Source organism: Rhamphochromis sp. 'chilingali' (assembly GCF_963969265.1).
Source record: "Rhamphochromis sp. 'chilingali' genome assembly, chromosome: 2".
Classification (NCBI taxonomy): Eukaryota; Metazoa; Chordata; class Actinopteri; order Cichliformes; family Cichlidae; genus Rhamphochromis; species Rhamphochromis sp. 'chilingali'.
The window spans coordinates 56995706-57017385 of NC_137930.1; the positions used below are offsets into that span (position 1 = coordinate 56995706).

A 21680-nucleotide genomic window follows, 5' to 3' on the forward strand; every position below is an offset into this window, starting at 1 on the left:
GCAGCATAAATAACTGAGCTATTGAGAAACATCGACTAAAATATCAGTCATGTAATATGTAAAAGCCTGTGGTTGTTACTGTGCCATTGTTTTCTTGAGTTTTTTTTTTTAATTTTATGATCAAAATGTTAATGCCTCAGATGCATCTAGAGCTCACCCTAACTGAGGTATGTATCATGGATGCACAGTATCAAGACGGACAAGTATTCAAAGTTAAAATGGTTAATGATCAAAAGAGAATGAAGAGTTAATTTGTTTTGGTAGGTTTCTTTCGACTTAAGGTGAATATTTCCTATATGAGGTGCCCGTATCTGTACAGTATATTACCATTTCTTAGACCACGTGAGTAATGTCTGAAAAGTTACAAGTTTGTGTGAATGTATATATTTTTTTCAACCTGATATTAAATTTGTAAGTGAAACTTGCATGATTTATTGTAAATAGAAATAAAATCTTTTCTAATTGATGCTATCAGTACACCTTGAAACACACCAGCGTGTTATAAACTATCATCCTGAAAATATCATCTGTTTGAATTTGCACTGGTGTATCAGTGACATCAGCACTACTGATGCTGTAAGAAATAGAGAGATATTTTTTAATGCGTATCTGCTCATTAGATTGTTTTATGTAGAAAAGAAGGCCAGCTTTGAGACTAGGTCACAGGCTGACAAGAAACTGCATGTTTTTTGTAGAGTATGAGCAACAGACAGAGTGAAACTAAGTTCAGACAGACCTTAGAAAGGGGAAGTTATTGCAAGCTGCACAGGAAGTTTTAGTGCACAGGCATATTAATAGATAAGACACAGAAAAGTGGAACTTTGCCATATGAGGAATGTTGGTATCGAAACTGTGTGACGTGTAAAGTACCAAAATAATATATGAGACATAGTTTATGATTCTAATGTTAGAGATCCTGCAACTGGCGTTTGGGCTGTGCAGGGGTCTCTCTCTTCCGGAAGATGATTGAATAAAAAGAAATATAGATGTTTTAATACACTATGAGTCGGTTTTCTCTGATCTATCATGGGGACAAAAGAAATAGATGTAATAGGCATAACCTCCCAGGTAATGTTTTTATTGTCTCCGCCTTAGCTTGACACACCTCCCCACGGTGCAGCCTCTCACCATTTAGTCGAATTGTAACCTGCACTGAAGACAAAGTCACCTGTGTGGCAGTCCCTTTCAAACAAGGATATGTATTTTACAAAGGGTCGTATGTTAAGAAATCTTTTTCTTACCTTGATGGTTTTGTTCTTTTCTTTTGCTCTTTGGAGATTTGGCTCTGAACAGTCACCGTCTGATCTGCAAATACCTCCTCAGTTCTCAGCTGATCTGCCTGGTTGTTCGACTATTATCACTGGTGATGTGAAAGGTAAGGAAGGTGAATTAGAAAGGCTTCTGTCATCCAGGAAAAAGAAGAATGTTTTTTCTGAGGACTTCTACATTAATGCAACAGTGAACTGTCAGGCTTACATTGAAAAAAGAGGTTTCATCACAGCTCCTCTCAGTGAGGAAGAGAAAGATTTCCCCATTGCATACTCCATGGTGATCCATGACAACATTGAGATGTTTGAGCGGCTTCTACGAGCTGTTTATGCTCCTCAGAACATTTACTGTGTACACGTGGACCAGAACTCCTCTGCATCATTCATGAAGGCTGTGGCTGCGATTGCTTCATGCTTTCCTAATGTGTTTGTAGCCAGTAAATTAGAAAGAGTGGTATATGCCTCGTGGTTCAGAGTACAGGCAGATCTGAATTGCATGAAAGATCTGCTAAATACTCACATCAACTGGAGGTACCTGCTTAACACCTGTGGGACAGACTTCCCCATCAAAACAAACAGAGAGATGGTGAGGGCACTGAAGCTTCTCAATGGGAGGAACAGCATGGAGTCCGAGGTGAATTCTGGCTACAAGAAAGGTCGTTGGCAGTATCACCACAATATCACAAAGAGTGTTATCAACACAAATGTGAGGAAAAGTGACCCACCAATCAGCATCCCCATGTTCTCAGGAAATGCCTACTTTGTGGTCACAAGAGCTTTTGTGGAACATGTGATGGAGGACAGAGAGGTTCAGAAGTTTCTGGAGTGGGAGAAGGACACATACAGCCCTGATGAGCACTTGTGGGCCACCCTGCAGAGGATGCCCTCTGTTCCTGGGTCAATGCCCCAAAATGGGAAGTATGACATGTCAGACATGCTAGCTTTGGCTCGGGCAGTGAAGTGGTCGTATTTAGCAGGAGATATGAATAAGGGAGCCCCATATTACCCATGCACTGGTGTTTACAGAAGATCTGTTTGTGTGTATGGAGCGGGTGACCTCCCATGGCTCCTGAAACAACACCACCTGTTTGCAAATAAGTTTGATCCAGAGGATGATGATGTTGCCATAAGGTGTCTGGAATCAGTGCTGCGTTTCAAAGCTTTAGGTCATGATCCACTGTCCACTAGGAAAATGTGACCATTGAGTAATACTTACAATGAATTAAAAGTGTAATTCATTATAAGTGAAGTTTGCGTTGTTTGTTGTAAGTAGAAAGTCCTTTCTAAGTTACACCCGTAGAAGATCCTGAGTTTTATTTTTGCCTTTAGTGGTTAAAAAGATAAGAATGTTGGGAGGTGTTGTAACAAAGCAAAGGGGTCTAATGCCTTGGTTTTTCAACAACTATGGAGAATTTGATTTTTTCAGATCAGCAATAATTTATACTAAAATGTCAGTCATGTAAATGTAAAATCCCGTGGCTGTCACTGTTCCTTGTCATTTTTGGTACTTCTTTCAAGCCTTCTTGTAGAGCTGTTAATAGTTTCTTGTCAGTGAAACCTGTAATTGCAGTGCCATCTAGTGGAGCTCAAGTATGGCAGAAGAGACACGCAAAGGTGAAAAACATTGCTTAAAGTATGTCTATTAAACTTTCACAACAGATCATTTGAAATTCAAATCTTTTCTTTTTAAGTATATTGTTTTTGTATTGTATTTTTTTTTATATTGTATTTAAACAGAGGTTTCTCAAATTTTGTCCTTGCAATTACTAGGTAGTTAACTCAGCTCACATTGTCTCAAGCAAAAGTTTTAACCTAACTGAAAGCACATTTACTGCAGAACTACTGCATTAGGCTACATTTTTATTTCCATATAGACAATTAATAGCTGAGTGCACGTTGCCTTTTGTTTTTGTTCTTGTAAATTCTCATTTCCTGTTAAACATACTTTTGACCACTACAGAACTATTGTAGCGCAAAAACTATCTTGTTATTCCCAAAAATTTTGCATTACAAAAAAAAAAAAAAAAAAAAGATCTAAAACTAATAATAACAACAATAATAAAAGATACAAAGCAATCAGATTGGATCCATGGCTTTACTTTGAAGGAAATGAGAAAATAAAGACCTACATCCTTGGTTCAGATAGTTTCTTTCGCAAGTGTTCACCCCCAACAAGCAAAAACAGTACATTCAAGTGAGGGGCCAAAAAAAAAAGAAAAAGAAAAAAAAAAAAAGATCGAGAAAAAGAAAAAAAAAGATAAAATAAAAACAAAGATTTCCTTTCCCCAGGCAGGATTTTAACAGAGAACATCAGCAGTGAACAGTGAACAAGATGCCATTAAACGTGTTCTATCCAATGCCACTCAGTGAGTCAGTGACCTAATACGCAGTTTAAAATCAGATCCATCATAAAAATATATTAATTTATTTCCTTTGACACCTTTTGAATATAAATATATAATTTTAAATGTAATAAAGTAGAACATGCATCAACCACTTGTAACAAGAGTGCCTCAAATAGTGTACATACACCAGTAGCTACAGGGAAACCAATGCGCTTAGTTTGACATGAGATACAGGAGTAAATAAAAAAGGATTAAAAAGTTTATGACAGCATGTGGACAAAGTGCTGCAGATCAAACTGGTTGACACAGAAATGCAGCACAAAAACAAAAAACAGTTCCAACATGTAACAGGCAGCATCATGTCAAAAAGGCACTTTCTTGATGCAAAGAAGCCTCCAGTCCCATCACCCAGAAAACAAACATGAATGGCTGCAGTCCTCAACATTCTTCACCGTTCCTTTCCACGTCTCGAAGCGTGAGCCAGGTCACTCCGGGACAGTAGCAGCTGCGCTCTCCGTTTTGCCGTGCATGTCCTGATCGATTCTGCACACAAGTTTAGTGGTCATTAAAACTGTACAAAATCTGTAACACTATCAAAATGGGATTTTTTGGTGTCAGGATTATTTCTATACACAGGAATGTATAAAAATGATCAGACTCACTAGACCAGTTTGCCCAAAAAAAAAAAAAAAAAAAAAAAAAAAAAAAAAAAAAAAAATTTAAAACGCTAAAATATATACAAATCCCAATTTGTATATTGTATATACACGTATATATTTTGTATACATGCAACTTCTTAAAATGTCTGATCAGTACAAAGATCAGTACCAGCTGTATCGTTAAAAGTTTCCTGTTTCCATTGAAAAGTGAAAAATTTCTACTTTGGCTTCTACTTTAGCAGTAAAAATACATTAAATATTGCCAGAAAAGCCTTTGTCTTGCTGAATACCATCTCTTCCTGAGTGGTCATTACTGAATCAACAATAAGCAGAATATTAAAACTGAAAGAAGTGGCAATTACCAAAAATCAGTGGGCAGCGGGTAAGCAGTGAGTCATGCAAAGAGCTGTGAGAATGAACAAACCGTGTGTTCAGTGAGAGCCAGTTACTAAACCATGTGAGGCCACGGCTGCAGTGCCACCAAAAACCACAGTGACTAAGGCGAGCTACTTCCTTACTTGACCCCATTCATTTGTACACACGAACAAACTTACCAAACACCAACCTCCTCAAAATAAGAGCCTGTTTTTCACAAGATAAATGCAAGTAAGTGCAACTTAATGCCCTGGCTTTTTTTACCTTAACAAGCAGCAACACATTCAGCTTCCTTGAAACCTTATCTTCATGTAGCTTGTGAAGTTATGACTTGTGACAGCAAGTATGAGCTGTGAGCAAGCACGCTCTGCGGCTTAAAAAAAACAAACAAAACTAAGTGCTGAATACAATTTTAAGGTAGCTTTGAGGTAATAAATGTAAATGCAATAGTCTTTTGGGGATGATCTTCACAAAAGTGGCTCAGAAAATCTATTTAGCTGGTTAAATAATCACCAAGTCACCTATTTTTTGGAGACCAAAAAATGTACTCTCAATCTGTTAATTAGGAAGGTAAATCCTGAATCAAATCAGATGAACATGTGGGGAGTTGAAGAGGAAAGCTGTTGATTCGGGACAAGCAGTAACTAAAAATCATCCAACTATGAAAATGAAAGAAAGTTAGGTGTCTTGGTGCATTTCTGAAAGCCAACTCATCATTTCTCTGTTAGTTTTATGAAATGCAGAAGATGCGGAAGCTGACCCTGGGTGAAAGTGCATATACCTTTTACGGCTTTTCCTATTTTTTTCCTCGTCAAACCTTAAGAAGGGGGCAGGGAAATCGGGTTAGGCAGAAGAAGAAACACACAGCCGACAGCAACCACACATCCAAAAGAGAAAAACATTTTACTGAGTTTCACTGAGTCAAGATGAGTTATTTGTGCTGCCTTTTTAAATGCCGTGACGATACAAGATTTGTCACGTGCAGAGCCTCAAAGAAGAAGACAGCATGAGTAATTTGTAGTGCAGCTCAATAATTATGCATATTAGCAAAGAAATGAAGACTACGATATTTAACAGCAGCTTATAGAATACTTACAAAACAACAACCTAAGCTGTGTATACACTGGAAGCAATATGTAGTGACGTGGCAATAAAACATTGCCATTGTAACATGGGATCATGCATATATGATGATGATAATAATAATAATAATCATAATAATAATAATAGTAATGCTTATGGGCTTTGGGCAGACTGTATCTCCTGTATAATGACGCAGTGTGCACATTTAGGTCAGTGGGACACAGCTAACTTACGGCCTACCCTTGCCACGAGGAAAACCACTATAATGCAACACAGACATCAGTGCTACAAACACCATACTTACTGTTTGATACAATCTGGTATGGACACATACTCCATTGGAACCAGGTCAGCAAGGTCTGACAAGCTGTACACGTACTTGATTTTCTGACTAAATTTGGAGCTGTGAAAAAGAAATCAGAAACATTCAGAATAAAGAGATTACACCACGAATGTCTTTGACTTGTGATTACCTTTTTACATTACAGTTACCTTATGAAAGGTTTGGTGAGTGCCAGCAGGGTGCGAATGAACCAAGAGGGGTGTACGATTATCAAGGATTTCAGATTCTTCCGTAGCCTGTACAGAAGAGTGAGGACAGGTGTTACGATCTGATGCTTATTTGTCTGAAGTGACCCAAATATCTATGTTCTCATATTGTCTGTCTTTTAAAAACCAGTTTTCCAAGTTGTGCAACTCACTCACCTCCTATCAATCTGCTGATAGCACTTTCTAAGCCAGCCAACAGTTGGCATCTTCTTACGAGAGGTCGCCCCGTTTAAATACACAATCATATAGTTCTCAGCAACCAAAAGCTCCAGTGTGCCAATGACGTACCTGAAACAAGAATATCGCATTTGACACAGCTCTCTAAAATGTGCGAAGGAACTAAATTTCAAATAAAAACTCACTTGAATAAATTCTCCATGATGTATCTGTAATTTGGCTGATTGCTCTCCGGCATAAAGCACACAGCAAACACAATTACGGCATTCAAACCGTCTCCATAGTAACCTGCAATGAGAGATTCAAACGCCACAAAGTCATTTTTAATATTTAAAAAAAAAAAAAAAAAAAAGGAATTCATACTGTGAATACACACAAGCTGATTGAATCATGTCAAACGTGTACCGGCAATACAGTTTATTCATCCACTGCTGCTACCAAAGAACCGATCGGATAAAATATGAGCCAATCATAACATTGTTTTGGGCTTACTGTGTCTATAAGATTAATTAGCATGCCATTTGTTCTTTGCTCTGGTGGGAGGAGCCAGACTATGGCTTTGATTGTGTCATCACTGGATTTAACCGTTAATGAAGCCATAATCTTGTGAATCAACGTTTTGTAAAAGTGTAACCTCTGTGATGAAAGCTTTTTAAGCCTCAAGCTGGGGCAGATATACCTAAGTGTCTTTGTTGTCAGATTTCACCGATGACTCTATAAATGTAGTTTTCATGTCCTGGCTGCAGCTGGAATTAAGATTAGGAATCACTCATAATTTATTTAGAGAGGCCCTTAAAAATAATACTTCTAATAAGTACAGTGAGATGCTGCCAAATTGTATGTAAAGTTTCAAGACTTGCTACTAGAGGTACTTCAATGGTACTGGCCTCCATGGCTGATGACTCTCTTGTAAGGTTCAATGGCCTTCATGTCCACTCTGTGTTCCTGGTCTCCAATACGAAGCATCTTCCAGCGTCGACTGTCTTCCCTCTCCTCTGAGGCCGAATACTCGTGAACTGACTCCACGCCTTTCTGTAGTAGTTCTGTGGGTTTTGGCTTAGGAAGATCATCTGAAGGAGAAGAGGCAAGTTAAACTAACAACTTGAATGCTGCAAACTTAACACATGATTCAAATCAGATTCCTTTTGGTCAAATGTGATACAATTTTGAGATCACTCGATAATTCGTATTTTAAATTTCAAATCATATGCACATTTATTTTCTTGCTTTAATCTTGTGTATCTTGAGGGATGTTCTTTCTCTGAATCAACACCAACATTCACATCCTCAATTCCATACGCTCACTTCACTTTTTCTGGGGAGAAAATTCATAATTTCCTGTAGGAAAGCAAAAGCAAAACACACTTCTACTGTAGAGTGCTGCATTTGCTCAAATGCCCAAGGATATCTGAGGATTGTTTGTAAGATTTACAGCATAGCTGCATGATGTGCAGAATGTCAAGTTCATCATGCAGACATCAAGGAAAGTACTCACATGATCACATGATATCAAGCATGCAACAAGCAAATCAAAACTTATGAAACCGTGAGATTAAATCAAACGGACAAACTTGAGTGTGTTTTCTGTGAAGAGGACCAAAATGTTCTTAATTTAATTTAATTCTAATTGTCTGGTCTCATGTCTTGTTTGATTTTGGAACAATATAACTTAATACAAGTTTAATTTAAGTTTTATGCTTAAGGCATTTACTCTTTTATTACTGTGTTAAGCAACTGCGGCAAATCAATTTTCGTGCAGAGATCAATGAAGTTTTCTTGTTCCAGTAGTTATTCTCTGAAATTTGAATGCTTTTAAATTGTGACTCACTGAATAACTGATAATCAAACAGGACAAAATGGCCAACAATTTCACCATTAAGTGATAACCTGCTATTGTTTACTCAAGCAGGAACAATTGAAAGAAAGGGGGAGATGAATCAAATATATTAAGTAAAAATGAAAGGGTATGAAATATGGTGGGGAGGAACAAACCAAACGAACAAAAATGAAAAACAAACAAAAAAACATCTTGATTTGTTTGAAAAATAAAAAGACAGCTGTCCAAAAGATCTTACCACAAGGAACAGAGAAACCTGTTGCTGGCCTGCAGCCTGTTTCCAGGCAGAGAATGGAAACAATTCTTCCAAGTGAAAAAGAGGAAGGCAGCAGTGTGGAAACAAAAAACAACAAAGCATATTTTAACCACACTGCAGGCAGTCAGCTGCCTAAGCAAACCTGTAAAAAATACAGGAAGAAAAAAAAAAAACAAAAAACACATGGACGCAAGAACCCAGATATTAAAAAAAAAAAAAGACCGGAGAACTTCTGTTTGTTGTGAAAATAACATCCCAACTAGACCTCATCTAAAAGATGATGTGTAACATCTGCCTTTAAATAAGCAAAGTGAAACAATGAGGGTTAAAGGATAATACCAGAAGTACCAGACCAATATTTTTAATTATTTTTAATTCCTACCTTCCCATTCAAATTCATTGCTGTTGTCCGAGGGCGTGTCCATGTCACTGAGGTCTAGCTCTGTGCTTTCATCCAGCTCGTCAGAGAGAAGAGAACCTTCACTGCGGTCAAGAGTGAGACTGATGTCTGGAGCTGCAAGTTTTTTCTTAGTCTTCTTGCCATGATTCACTGCGTAGCCTAGGGTAGGATGTCAAATCAATAATGATTATACGGTCTACTGTGAGAACAGCTTTTTGAAAGGTTCAAGCTTTTTCAGGTCAGAGATAACACAGTGATTACATGTGGTGAGCAGTTCTTTTCTGGTGCGTCTCTTATTTAAGTAGGGATTGGAATCATGGGTTGGTAGGAAGAGGCATTTTAACCTATTGCATAGGCAGTATTCTTGTTGGTACTTATTTTAATGTGTGTGTGCATTTCAACTAAAAGTGAATGCAGGGCTTTTCATTTTGACAGTATTTTTAATGTGCAGTCTTACCAGTTTTCCTTATAAAAGAAATTATAAAAACTTTCTACTGCTAATACCAAAAAAGATCTATTTTAAATTGGTATTTAAAGACAGAAACGGAAGAGCAAATTTAAGAATTTATGGAGGGAAAATATCCAATAATAGTTAGAAATATGCACTAAAATATGCTATAAAAATTATTTTTTGAAACTGGCTCAGAGAAATTAGTCCATGTATTCATACTGGGGAAATGAAACTACTGTAATGCTCTATTTGGCAGATTATCCAAATCATCAGTAGCTTGTTCAGAATGCAACCAGAACCTTCACACATACTTGTAAATTTGAACATATTACCCAAATTTTGAAGTGCCCCCAGTTCAGTACGGAATTTACTTTAAAATGCTTCTATTAGTTCATAAAGCCCTCAATGGTTTGGCTGAACAGTAGATCTCTGACTTCCTCAGTATCTATAACCCAATTAGACCTCTCAGGCCATCAGGTGCAGACATTTTAATGGTTCCAAACATCTTGGATATTTGGCACACAGAGCAGCAGATGCAGATGGGGATCGAACCACCAACTACCTGATTAGTAGATTAGCCTGCTCTACCACCTGGCTGTAGCTCAGCACAAAGTGTGTGTGTTACCTTGTATTTCTTTGTCAAGTTTTTTTTATTTTTTTTATTTTTATCTTTTATGACATTGAGTTTACATGTCATGAAATGTGCTATATGAATAAAATTGAAATCGACATTAATGATATTGTTTATATACTCATAACAAAAAGGAAATCTCTTTTCCAAATTTCTATAGCAATGAAAGCAGAACTGACAATGCCAGGGATAATGATTACTAAAGTATTTAATTAGCTCCAGAGCCAGTTTAATACTATGCTTTGGTACTTCACAGAGCTTGTTTATGAAAAAATACTTTTCAAATACTTTGAAGTTCAGCCAACACTAATGTGAAGCTTGGCTGGTATAGAAATTAAGTGACACTTTCAACATTACAGTCTTTTAAAATGGAAATTTTGGTTTCAGCGAACATCATTCCACTGCAGCTTGGCAAAGAAATATCACGGTATAATTTGAAGCATGTGCGGTAACGATATATATATCGCGATATATTCTTTTCTTCTGTATAACGTATTTTTACACACCATTGGGCACACTTAAAATCATTTAATTTTCTCAAAGATCAACAGTGTGCCTTATGTATGAATTCTGGTTGTGGTTACCGACCTCAAACAGATTTTATGTAGTACATGGCGCGCAGAAATCTGTCAAAAATGTTTCAGTACGACTTTGGTAAGCTATGAAGGCGCACCGCTTGATGGATTGCCGGAGCATTACGGCTGCCGTAGTGAGGAGCCTTGCGGAGTAATCTGGGTCCAAAACTCTGTCTGCTTCAGGTCCCAAAGTCAAACAAACACTGCAGCATCACTGAGAGTTAAAAACTGTCTAAATTCTTTCACCTTTAATAAAATGATCAGCGTTGCTGCTTTACCAGGTGTAATAATTACGTTTAACATCCAGGCATCCATGAAAACAGAATTTATTTTTAACAGAGTTAGAAGTTAGCAGGAATGTCACTACCCGATCCGTACCGGAAACCCGATCGGTACCCCGCATGCGCGAAAGGTTTCTACTTCCGGTCGTAGCGTTTTACGATAGTTATGGGTCAGAGTATCTGTTAAGATGTTAAGAATAACAAGTATATCTTAAAATGTTTGCAATAATGAAGCATTTCAGTACAATGTAGACAAAAACGAAAAATAAAAAGAAAGTTACGGATCAGGACTCCCCGATCCTTACTGCGCATGTGTAAAGTCTGACCGTACAAATCGGGTCTACCCGATCCGTACCGCGCATGTGCAGATGTTTTCTTTTTCTTCTGTTCGTTTAATGGCAGTTTACTCCCCAGTGTACGAGGATACCGCCACCTGCTGACGGAGCGAATAAACCCTATTATAGGGCAGCACGGTGGCACGGTGGTTAGCACTGTTGCCGCACAGCAAGAAGGTCCTGAGTTCAATTCCACCATCAGGCCGGGGTCTTTCTGTGTGGAGTTTGCATGTTCTCCCCGTGTTTGCGTGGGTTCTCTCCGGGTACTCCGGCTTCCTCCCACGGTCCAAAGACATGCAGCTTGTGGGGATAGGTTAATTGGATAATCCAAATTGCCACTAGGTGTGAATGTGTGAGTGAATGTGAGTGTGAATGGTTGTCTGTCCTTGTGTGTTAGCCCTGCGACAGACTGGCGACCTGTCCAGGGTGTACCCTGCCTCTCGCCCTATGACAGCTGGGATAGGCTCCAGCGCCCCCCGCGACCCTGAAAAGGATAAGCGGAAGCGAATGGATGGACAAACGTGTGTTAAATCTGATTTAGCGATAGTCGAGTGTGTTTATGCTTGTCTGTGAGGAGAGGATTGTTGGAATAGTGATGATGTGCGCTATCACTGTCAATTGTCAGTAAACACTTAATCTGGCTGATGAATCTACACGTGAGATATTACAAAGTCTGCATTATTAACTCTGTAATTAGGCGCCATTCTTCTTATTTTACGGCGCTGTTGCTCAATTGGGGGACGCTCTCTGTTGAGGAGAAAAGCATGAATTTCTTTGTATACGGATTATCCATTGTTTAAATGTCCCGGGCAGTCGAAAAGGAGGCAGAGCTGTTGAGAAATGCTAGGAGCTAACTGGGCGCTAACCGTATCATTCAAATATATTGAATGTCGCAATGTTGGCAAAGAGAGGAAGTGACGGAAGATTTGCGCATGCGGGGTGCCGATCGGGTTTCCGGTACGGATCGGGTAGTGACAAGGAAGTTAGCTCGCTAGTTTCCACCTAAACATGATATTGCATGTTCTGACTGAGAGATCTCTGAAAAATTCAAACGTACAGCTCTGCTGTCATTTCCAACATAAATGAAGACAGAAAACTAAACAGCAGTGACTTTGTAGGGTTACTGAAGTTGAGCTAGCTGGTATATAGTGATGTGCTACGTGATCGCTAGCAAAACAGCTACGTTAGCATAACATTAGCACAGTGAAGCTGAAGGATGGCTGTTAACTTTTTTCCACTCGATAAATGTTAACGTGAGGGTTTCTGGTGGTTAGGGACATATACAATCACATGTCGGGATGCTGTAAACGGACCAAACTTCAGTCAGGAGAACATCTGAGATAATCCATTCACAATACGAGGTTAGTCATTAATATACTGCAACAACATGGAATAGAGCAGCTGCGAGAGAATTCAGCAAAAATTAATCAATGGTACGGAAGTCTAGGAAGTGCAGTTTTTGGCTTTCCCCGTATTCCAAAAGTGCTTAGTCTCTTTGCTATTACCGTCGCTCGACATAATTTGCAGATGATATTGTTTGCAGCCGCTGCGATGCTTTCGACCAAAACAGGCGCAGCTTGATGACACCATCAACATTCGCTATCGCAGTAAAGTCAAAATCTCTACCGTTGGCCAATTTTATATTGTTTCTACCGTATACCTTTTATACCGCCCACCCCTACCTGAGAGGATTTTGTACTAAAAAGACCACGTCAGAAATTACTCTTTTGATTTGTAAAACTCAGACTGCTCAGGCCTCAGTTTCAGCTGAATGCACATGAATTGAAGATCAACCAGTATCTCTTTTAACTTCCATATGGCCATGTGCATTTTAAAATGCAAGAACTTTGTTCTTCAGTGTTCTGTTTTTGACTGTAGCAATGCAAAGAACAGTATTGTGTTTTCATTACCAGAGTTTCCTGCCTCAGAAGCTTCTGCAAAAAGCTCATCTTCAAGCTCCTCTTCCTCTGGGAGAGGCCTAAGATTCATACAAAAGATAATGATACATTCAACAGATTCACGGTTAATGGGACTTTGAAAAACCCAAACATGTGATGCAAAGCTATGAAGCATGATATAAGTGCGATTGAGACAGTACCGTGGAAAGTCCTCATCCTGCCACTCTTCCTTAAGTTCAACTCCTTCCATTCTGAGGCGGGCTTCTGTTGTGGCAACTGACTCTTGACGTTCAAGGCTGGGAATGAAAAGGGGAAAAAGGTTGAACAATCTGTTATGGTTAACAATCTCTAACTGCTTGATTGTTGTCTTGCACTTGAAAATGTATCAAGATCAGGAGGAGGGCAAGCGGAAATTATCTGTGAAATCCAAACGTGTAATTGGGCATCTTAAAACAATGACTTGTTTAGTCTTAAAATGATTAAGGGGAAAATGCAGACGCACTCCTGATGTGCTGAAAGTAAGGCAATTTTTGTCCTTGGGCTAATACATCATCAATTAAAATCTTCAAAAAGTCAGTGTATAATAGGTACACTTGGCTACACAAAAGCACATGAGCATACACTGTACGAATAAAGAAGGAAGAACATCTGCCATAATAACTGGATTTATTCGAAACAAATCAATTCGATTTTAAATTAATAAGCTGACAAGTAATTTTACTTAAGCTATACTAATGCAAAAGGTACCCAACAAACCCAAAAAACAAAACAGTCCTCTAATACTCAAAATGCTGCCAACTTAAAGAACCAATATACGTTTACAGGTCTGTAGGTCCAAAATAAGGGTTGGCATTTTTGAGTAATTTTTGACCCCCAAGAACTGTAAGGAGGTGAAAAATATCTTTGACCCTTACAATGAAGGCACCAGAGCCTGCAAGTATTGATTCACCCACCAATATTACTTATAATTGCAAAACTAAAATCTTCTTTACATATCACTACTATGCATGTGTCACATTCATGTTTATTAAAGGAAATAATATCTAAAATATTGAACTCATAAAATAACTAACTATTGGTATTGATCCTAAAAATCCTATATCTGTCAGGCTACGTTTTCATTGCCAACAAAGTAGAGCAACTGTAAAGTGTGGGGTAAAAAGATTATGGAGATAAAAGCATGTTTTTGGACTGTATATTCAATATTGTGGCTTTTAATGATTAAAGCAACCTAAAAGGAAGTTTATCCTCATTGCCTGTTTTCAATTAATAAAATGTCTTAACATGAGACAAAAGTAATCATATGAAATAGATGTTTGAAAATCTCAGTTTCAGTAGCTTCTTAAAAAGCTTACAAGCTTGTGCTAAGGGCTTAGTTTATAAACCGACTGCTCACCAGTGCAGACCAATGGTATCTGTATCCATGTTGTACCAAGCTCCCTTTGATGCATTAATCATATAGACTGCGGAATTTGTACTTCCAGACACACAAACATTCTGGGCATTCAGTACTCAACATTTCATAATATGTCAGTTTAGCTGTCTACTTGTACATGGTGCTAATCCTCACATTACATCTGAAATCCAACTGCTACAGGAATGTAGTTTCCTGAGAGGGAACCATTGCAATCAATGCAAATGGAAGCATATAGAAAGAAATTAGCTACATTAAAAAGTCAAAAGGAAAAGATGACAGAAATTTTAAAGGTGTAATTATTATACTGAGCACAATAGAGAACTGAATTAATATGGATATCAGTGGGGGATGGTTCAACTATGGAAAAACTTTAAAGATGCAATGCTAATTTGTTTAAATAAAGCTCAAGGCAAAAGTAAATGTGTTACCAGTTAAGAAGTCATTTTTCATATTCATAATTTCAACATAAATGAAACAAATACAAGATTATTGTAAGTTTATCATTCTATCTACATTTATTTTTGCTGCGTTTTTCTGTTTTAGTTATGTGAAGGGTTGAAGTCTGTTACCATTCTTTATAGCTCCCTCCAAGTTAATATTCACAATACTTAGTTTAAAAATCCCTCAGGGGTGCAGAGCAAAGTGCACTAATGTCTGTAGAGAAAACCTTCAATTTCACATCTTAACAAGTTCAGAAGTTACCGTAGGCAAACCTTTGTAAATGACCAGTTTGGCTAAACTGAAACAGCTTTTTCTGAACTTAAGATCTGCAAAGTAATCTGATGGTCCTGAATTAGTTTTGGGATGGCTGGTTTCCAACAGTTTCTGGCAAGATGTTGAAAACAACTATTTTTAGAGCAAAGTACCAGTGCTACAAAGACGTAGATGAACTCTGAGGTTAAATGATGACATTTTTGGAAGTTAACTCCTGGACAAGCAATTTTCAAGATTACTGCAAAAAATGTAAAATAATAAATAAAAAACACACCTATAAGTACAATGTTTTAGAGTATCCACGCCATGTCAAGTTGCTTATTTTTTCCTGCATGAAAAAAACATTACTGACAAATATCTAATAAGAGAAATGGAATGAAGACACAAGAGTGATTGGCTCCCAGTAAGCAATATTTATTGACAATAATAGTTAAGGATAGGTGGCTTGTCAATTCTGAAATCCATAGCTTTGACACATCTTTCTGCAGAGGATCGATGTTGTGCTAAAAAGTGACTCCTGATTTTTCCATGTTTCTTTTTTAATATGTAATATGAATTTTTAATGTCAATGAGACTTTCAACCTGAATAAATAAAAGGACATAAAAGTCACTCTTCCAAAAACTGATTTCAGTTTCTACCCTATGACAGGGATGCTTTTCTGGCTGAAAATGACTTCATTCATGAGAGACATGTCTGAGATATATTTCACAGACTGTAGGCCAATGATACGACGCTCTTTGGCACGCCACCGGAGCCTATCCCAACTGACACAGGGCCGTCAGACTACGCTATAACCAATACAAAGGCAGATAAACAAACAGTCACATGTACACCTAGGTCCACTTTAGAACCACCGACAAAACTATCGTTTGACTCTGGGAGAGACTAAACCATATCTGTGCTAATTTTCTCATAGTTTGCTTCTATGTAAGGAAAACACAAAAATGTCTAAATACACACCTTCCAGTGGCTCCAGCTGGTGAGCGTGGCTGGGGAACGCTCACCGGGGTAGAGCTTTTTCCTCGTTGCTTCTGCACATTGTCTGGAGTCTTCCTTTCTTGTGGCGTACCGCTTTTTTTGGTTAGACTGTCTTGAAACTCCTCTTCGCCCTTTTCTGCAGCAGAAGCTGTGCTATTTTGCAATTCGTCTGTTTCCTCGTCATCGCCTTCTCCCGATACACCGGATGATGACGGGCTGGAAGTCTGTCTGTTTCCCAAATCCTCAAGAGTCCTCCTGGGTGTGACAGTATCTGGGCTGCTATTGTTCAAATTCATATTACTTACACCCTTCAGCACCGCTTCACTCTCAATCACATCCGATGCCATAAGTTTCTCGGTTGTCCCGGTGGTACAGCAGATCAGAGTTAAAGAGTCTGACCGTGAAACGCTTTAATCACCGTTCAGCTCCTTGACCAACTCAACCAGAAAGAAAAATCTGACTTACACAACTTCTTTGGAAGTTTGTGGCTAACAGGATAGCTCTCGTCTGCTGCACAGCTAGCCCAGAGACGTGGCGCTAGCAGCTAGCTATGCCAACTAACAGCATATCTCATTAACCAAACAGTGTCAAATATCACGCGAAGTCTACAGATAGTCACCTTTTCTAAATGCGTCACGGTGTTAACTCAAGAGTCCTAAAGAGTTCTAGCTTTGCAGAAGCATAGGTGCGCAGTTATCCTACTTATCAGTTTCCTTCCTTCCTTCCTCCAAGTCCAGAGGGCTCTCCGGTGGACGTAACACATTCAGTCAGGCTAGCTTTGGGGTTAGCAAAGTTTAGCCACGACAAAACAAGCTTTGTATTCCAATTAACGCTGTCTATGAGCCAAAAAAGAAATAATTCGGCAGTCATCAACTACAGCTCAACGTAAAGACAGTCTTTTCTTGGACCCATGTTAAATACAAAGACTACTTCCTTTTAATTTGCCGACACACGAACCTCGGCAACTAAACGGCAGAAGTTAACCGTTTGCTAACAACGCCTTGCTCTATCATGGATATGCATACAGTTTATGGTCAGCGGAGTTGCCAGTTGTGTTTCCTGCAGATTCTTCGGCATAAACGACACAGTTTGTGGTCACGTGTGATTTATGAATTTATTTTTTTGTGTGCAAGCACACAAAAGCACGCCAAATTTCATTAAAATGTCATTTTGGTGCACTGTAAGCTTTTCTTTTTACTGCCCTGCTGTGACCACGAGTAACATAATGATATTATATTTTCAAAACTGAAACTTCTTTTTGAGTGTCCCACATAAAATAAAGTTAGCAAAATGTAGATTATAAAGTATGTAATAATAATGATAAGAAACAAAACAACGCAATATACCTAAAGAGTTAATCGCTAAGACTGCTCTGGTCCGTGGAAAACGAGCAAATCTGGCAACCCCTAATAGCAACGGCCCTTCCATTAGCCGCAGAAGTGTCTTTACCCTAGCAAGCTTCACTGCCCTCTGCTGATACTGGAAACATATAATGACAAGGTAGAGACTACACAGTCTGGTTCACACACGTCTCTAATCCAGCTCTGTTGTCCAAATTGTATTTTTTGCTTTCATCTTGCTATCCATTAGTGATTCGTGCAGCAGTGGGTTAAAGGTTAAAAACCGCAACGTGCTGATTTCGTCTGATGGTTTATACTAGGAATCGCACTGTTCTCTCTTATAGTGGGAAGTAACTGCTAGTTATTTGGTCAAGCCAAAGTAATTTTTTTTTCACTTTTTCTTTTTATTCACTTTATTTAATAAGCATTAGTGACGCTGTGTCTGAAAAGGCAACACTGTAAAAAGAGCTTGTGTTATGATATATTTCATTACATTAGGGCAGTAACATTTATACCTAATCCAGCAAATAATCTCTTAGCTAATAAGGTTACACAAATAAGTAACTCTGAGCGCAATTCATTTGTAAAAAGATATGTAATCGGATTATAGTTACTTTGTCAGTGATTACTTCATTATCCTTTCAGTAATTATTTAAAATATGACTTTATTCATCATTACCAATGAAATAATGAAGCTGTTGAAGTGCATACTTGTAGCCTGTCTTGTATAGTAGGCCTCTGTTTTTGCAAGGCTAATTTGGTTTGACTAACTGTAAATGTTGAATATGCAAAGTTCTCCTGTTTGCATAGAAATACCGAAAAGAAAAGCATTATTGTGTAATGCTTTATCCATCTCTAACTTTGCAGTAATTACTTTCAAAGAAATTCTAAATTAATGGATTTAGTTATTAACTACATGAAATAATGTCAGTTATGGTCAGTAGCTGACTATTGCAAAGTAAACTGAACCAGTCCTGTGTATAATGCAATGGAATTGGTATTTTAGAAGCCCTGTCTATTTTATCAGCTTTCTACCTGCAGCCTCCAGCCAAGAGATTTTGTGTGCACAAAATAATACTCAGTTTTGTATGTAAGAATGCAGAGTTGTCAGAAGTTTACATACACTCATCATGGCCATGAATATCATGGTAATTGGGGGCTTTAATGATTTCTTTGAACTCTTCTTTCTTTCAGGGTGGAATGATACAGTGCATATATTTAATGACTTTAAAAAACAAAAATTGGGTGCACAAGTTTGAATTTGAATTTATTTTACTCTTTCTTGGCAGAAGAGTTCATTTAAATTGGTTGGTTTCCTGGCACTGACCCAGCTTTCAAACATAGTCCACAAATTTTCAATAGAGTTTTGGTCAGAGCCTTGGAAAGGTCATTCCAGTTGCTTTATCCATTCCAAAACCGGCTTTGATGCATGCTTTGCAACAGTTGTTGATTTGAGATGAAGCTGAAGAATTTTGAGGTAGTCCTGCATTATTTCTTCCACTTTGTGCAATGTGCCAGTACTACTGATAGCAAAACAATCCTAGAACATGATGATACCACCACCAAGTTTGACAGCTGGTTCAGTGTTATTAGGTTTGAAAGTTTCACTTTTATTGTGAAACGCAAACATAGCTCTTTACTGTGATCACATAGCTCAGTATTTTTGGTCAGATAGTGTTTCTCCAGATTTTCCTCCAGAGGCATTTGGCTTGTAAGGTGTTGATTTTGGAGCAGAGGCTCCCTTCTTTGTCAGCACCCTCACAGGCTTGAGTTTTGGTGGTTCTTGGATTGTTCTTGAACATCCTAACCAATTTCTTCTTATCTGAGGGTGACAGTTGGGACACTTCTTCCAGATTTTGGCAAAGTGACACATGAAAATAACCTACAATGCACTTGTTTAAACTGATGATCTTGGAATCTGCAGTTGTTTAGAAATTGCCCCAAGACCTTTGCAGCTTATGCAAGTCTACAATTTTCCTTCTTCACTGAGCTGCTTAGACGTTCCCTTTTAAAAAGTTTTGCTCAATCCAATTAGTGCTGTCAAAGAAATCCTTTTGATGATGAGAGGTGATGAGAAATTAGCAGTTGTAGTCAAATGTGATCACTAATGGGAACCTTCAGCACCATTTATTTAAAAAATAAATTAAAACTACAATTAAAAAAAAGGAAGTTTATGTACATGCTAAGAGTTTATACTTTTGGCTGTGCGGATTAGAGAAAATCCAAACTAAATTCAAACTTGTGCACCCAGTATTTGTTTGTTAAAGTCATTAAAGATGCATGCTGTACAATCAGTTCACCTGGGGAAAAGATCAGTTCAAAGAAATCATTAAAAGATAGTATAGTTTTTTTTTGTTAACATCATTAAAAAATGTAAAATTATAAGAACTGAAAAATATACAGCTCTATATAGCTCTAGCCTCAGTAACCAACATTTACCACTAGGTGGAGGCAAATGCTTACTTAAATGCTGTAGACACCTTTATTGATTAAAATCTGCTGTGAACTGTGCAACGTCCAAATTGGACAAAGTCTGAGATTTATTCAGAAGTAACTGGCAGCTGCAGCCACAATTACAAGGCCCTTTCCATAATATTTTCCAAATTAAAAACAAATTAGGAAAGACATACGAATTGAGGAATAAATACGTTACTGAACAGCATGTACATATTTTTTTTAAATAGTTAATTTCAGTATAATATAATTTCAGTCACAGCTAGGGGTGGTTTTATTTACACGCATTGCTGGTCAGTTGGCTCTTTAGGAGCATATCAGCTACATTGGAAATAATATAATTTTTTTTAGATATTTTATTCTTATAAGAAAAGAAAAGACAACTCTGAGTATAATATAACGATGCAGCCTGATTAATACCTCCTCTGTGTGCAGCGGATCATTCACTGTAATTTCTAATTAACACATTGCTATTTACTCTGCTGGATCATTAGGCCTCATCACAAAAGGATAATCCAGTCAAATTGAGAGTTTATGCTTCCCTTTCACCTTCCAACATGGCACTACATGCTAATAAGGCAAGTTGAAATTGTCCAACAAATTAAGACAAATGTTGCCTTAATACCAATAATACCAATTTATCTTAAATATTTATAAATGATGTGATGACTTTTTATTTTTAGTTAAGTGAATCCTGGAAATATTTTAGGAAATCCAAACAAAAGTGAGAAATATTTAAATAATTTGAAAATAAAATACTATCAAATGAGAAGGACATGAGACAGTAAACCCAGTGAAAGAGAAATGTTGTGGTTTTGTGTTGCACCTTTTTTTTTTGGTAAATCTCTTTCTTCAATATACAGTTAAGCACCAAGAAGCAGGCATTCAGAGTACAGCTGGTCCACTGCGGCCCAGCATTGGGTTTAAACAGTAAAATCTAAAACAGCATTGTCTGATGGATAATATGTCAGGATTAGTCCTCCTTTTAAAAGTAATACACAAACTTGGGATCTGCAGCAGACCCCGCCTTTCATCCTGAAAGGATAGGGTGAACGTTAGGATCAGAAACGCAGGCTGTATGCTATTTGTGAAGCAGAATCATTAGGAAGGTTCTCTGACCAATTTCCATAAGTGGGGTAGCGGGAAGTATTTAGGCTACTCGAAGTATATCACTAATGAGAAAAGACAAAAAGGATTCATGTGCATGTTTTATGCAATCTCTTTTTGGGTGTAGATGAATAATTATTTATGATTGCAAAGCCTAAAAGGGAGGCAAGAAGATAGCAACCGAAAAGAGACTGGTAAAAAATTTAAAGAGGAAGTTAAATGAATATTTAAGGGAAGATGAAATATTTAATGGAAACAAATGAGCAAAACATTTAAAACAGCATGATAAATAGTAGAGACTGCTATTAAAATGGCCCCCATAATTTGTGCTATTTGCTACAGTAGCCGCAAGGTCTCAGTCACACTTGTAATGGTGTGAACCGAGGACTCTGACAATTGTTTTCACCGTGCCAGACAGTGTACGGAGACTCTGTATCTGTAACCCTGAGATGACCTTCTGTCTGAGAAATATTAGCCTTTGATTCATCGCAGTTTGTATTGATGCCACGAGGAAGAAACATTTTATGTTTTATTGACTGTCTTCACGTC

General features: G+C 37.8%; 2 protein-coding genes across 5 annotated transcripts; one reads left to right on the forward strand and one right to left on the reverse strand.

The window, feature by feature from the left end:
- The first annotated feature begins 1158 nt into the window (after positions 1 to 1158).
- LOC308386859 (beta-1,3-galactosyl-O-glycosyl-glycoprotein beta-1,6-N-acetylglucosaminyltransferase 3-like) lies at positions 1159 to 4338 on the forward strand. Its single transcript, XM_080866666.1, has one exon. The coding sequence runs from the start codon at positions 1198 to 1200 to the stop codon at positions 2464 to 2466; it is 1269 nt and encodes a 422-aa protein (XP_080722792.1). The 5' UTR covers positions 1159 to 1197; the 3' UTR covers positions 2467 to 4338.
- bnip2 (BCL2 interacting protein 2) lies at positions 3472 to 17253 on the reverse strand. 4 transcript variants are annotated; one of them, XM_080866641.1, is made up of 11 exons: positions 16213 to 17253; positions 13321 to 13416; positions 13133 to 13200; positions 8932 to 9108; positions 7344 to 7526; positions 6642 to 6744; positions 6436 to 6567; positions 6223 to 6309; positions 6035 to 6133; positions 5429 to 5464; positions 3472 to 4156 (listed from the first exon to the last, which is right to left on the reverse strand). In XM_080866641.1, exons 1-11 carry the CDS (start codon positions 16575 to 16577, stop codon positions 4099 to 4101), a joined length of 1404 nt encoding a protein of 467 aa, XP_080722767.1. In that variant the 5' UTR covers positions 16578 to 17253; the 3' UTR covers positions 3472 to 4098. The 4 variants fall into 4 exon arrangements, 3 of the variants coding, with proteins under 3 accessions (XP_080722767.1, XP_080722768.1, XP_080722769.1); XR_013969855.1 differs by having other exon boundaries at positions 5429 to 6133; positions 16213 to 17252; XM_080866642.1 differs by lacking the exon at positions 5429 to 5464 and having other exon boundaries at positions 16213 to 17252.
- Positions 17254 to 21680: the final 4427 nt, after the last annotated feature.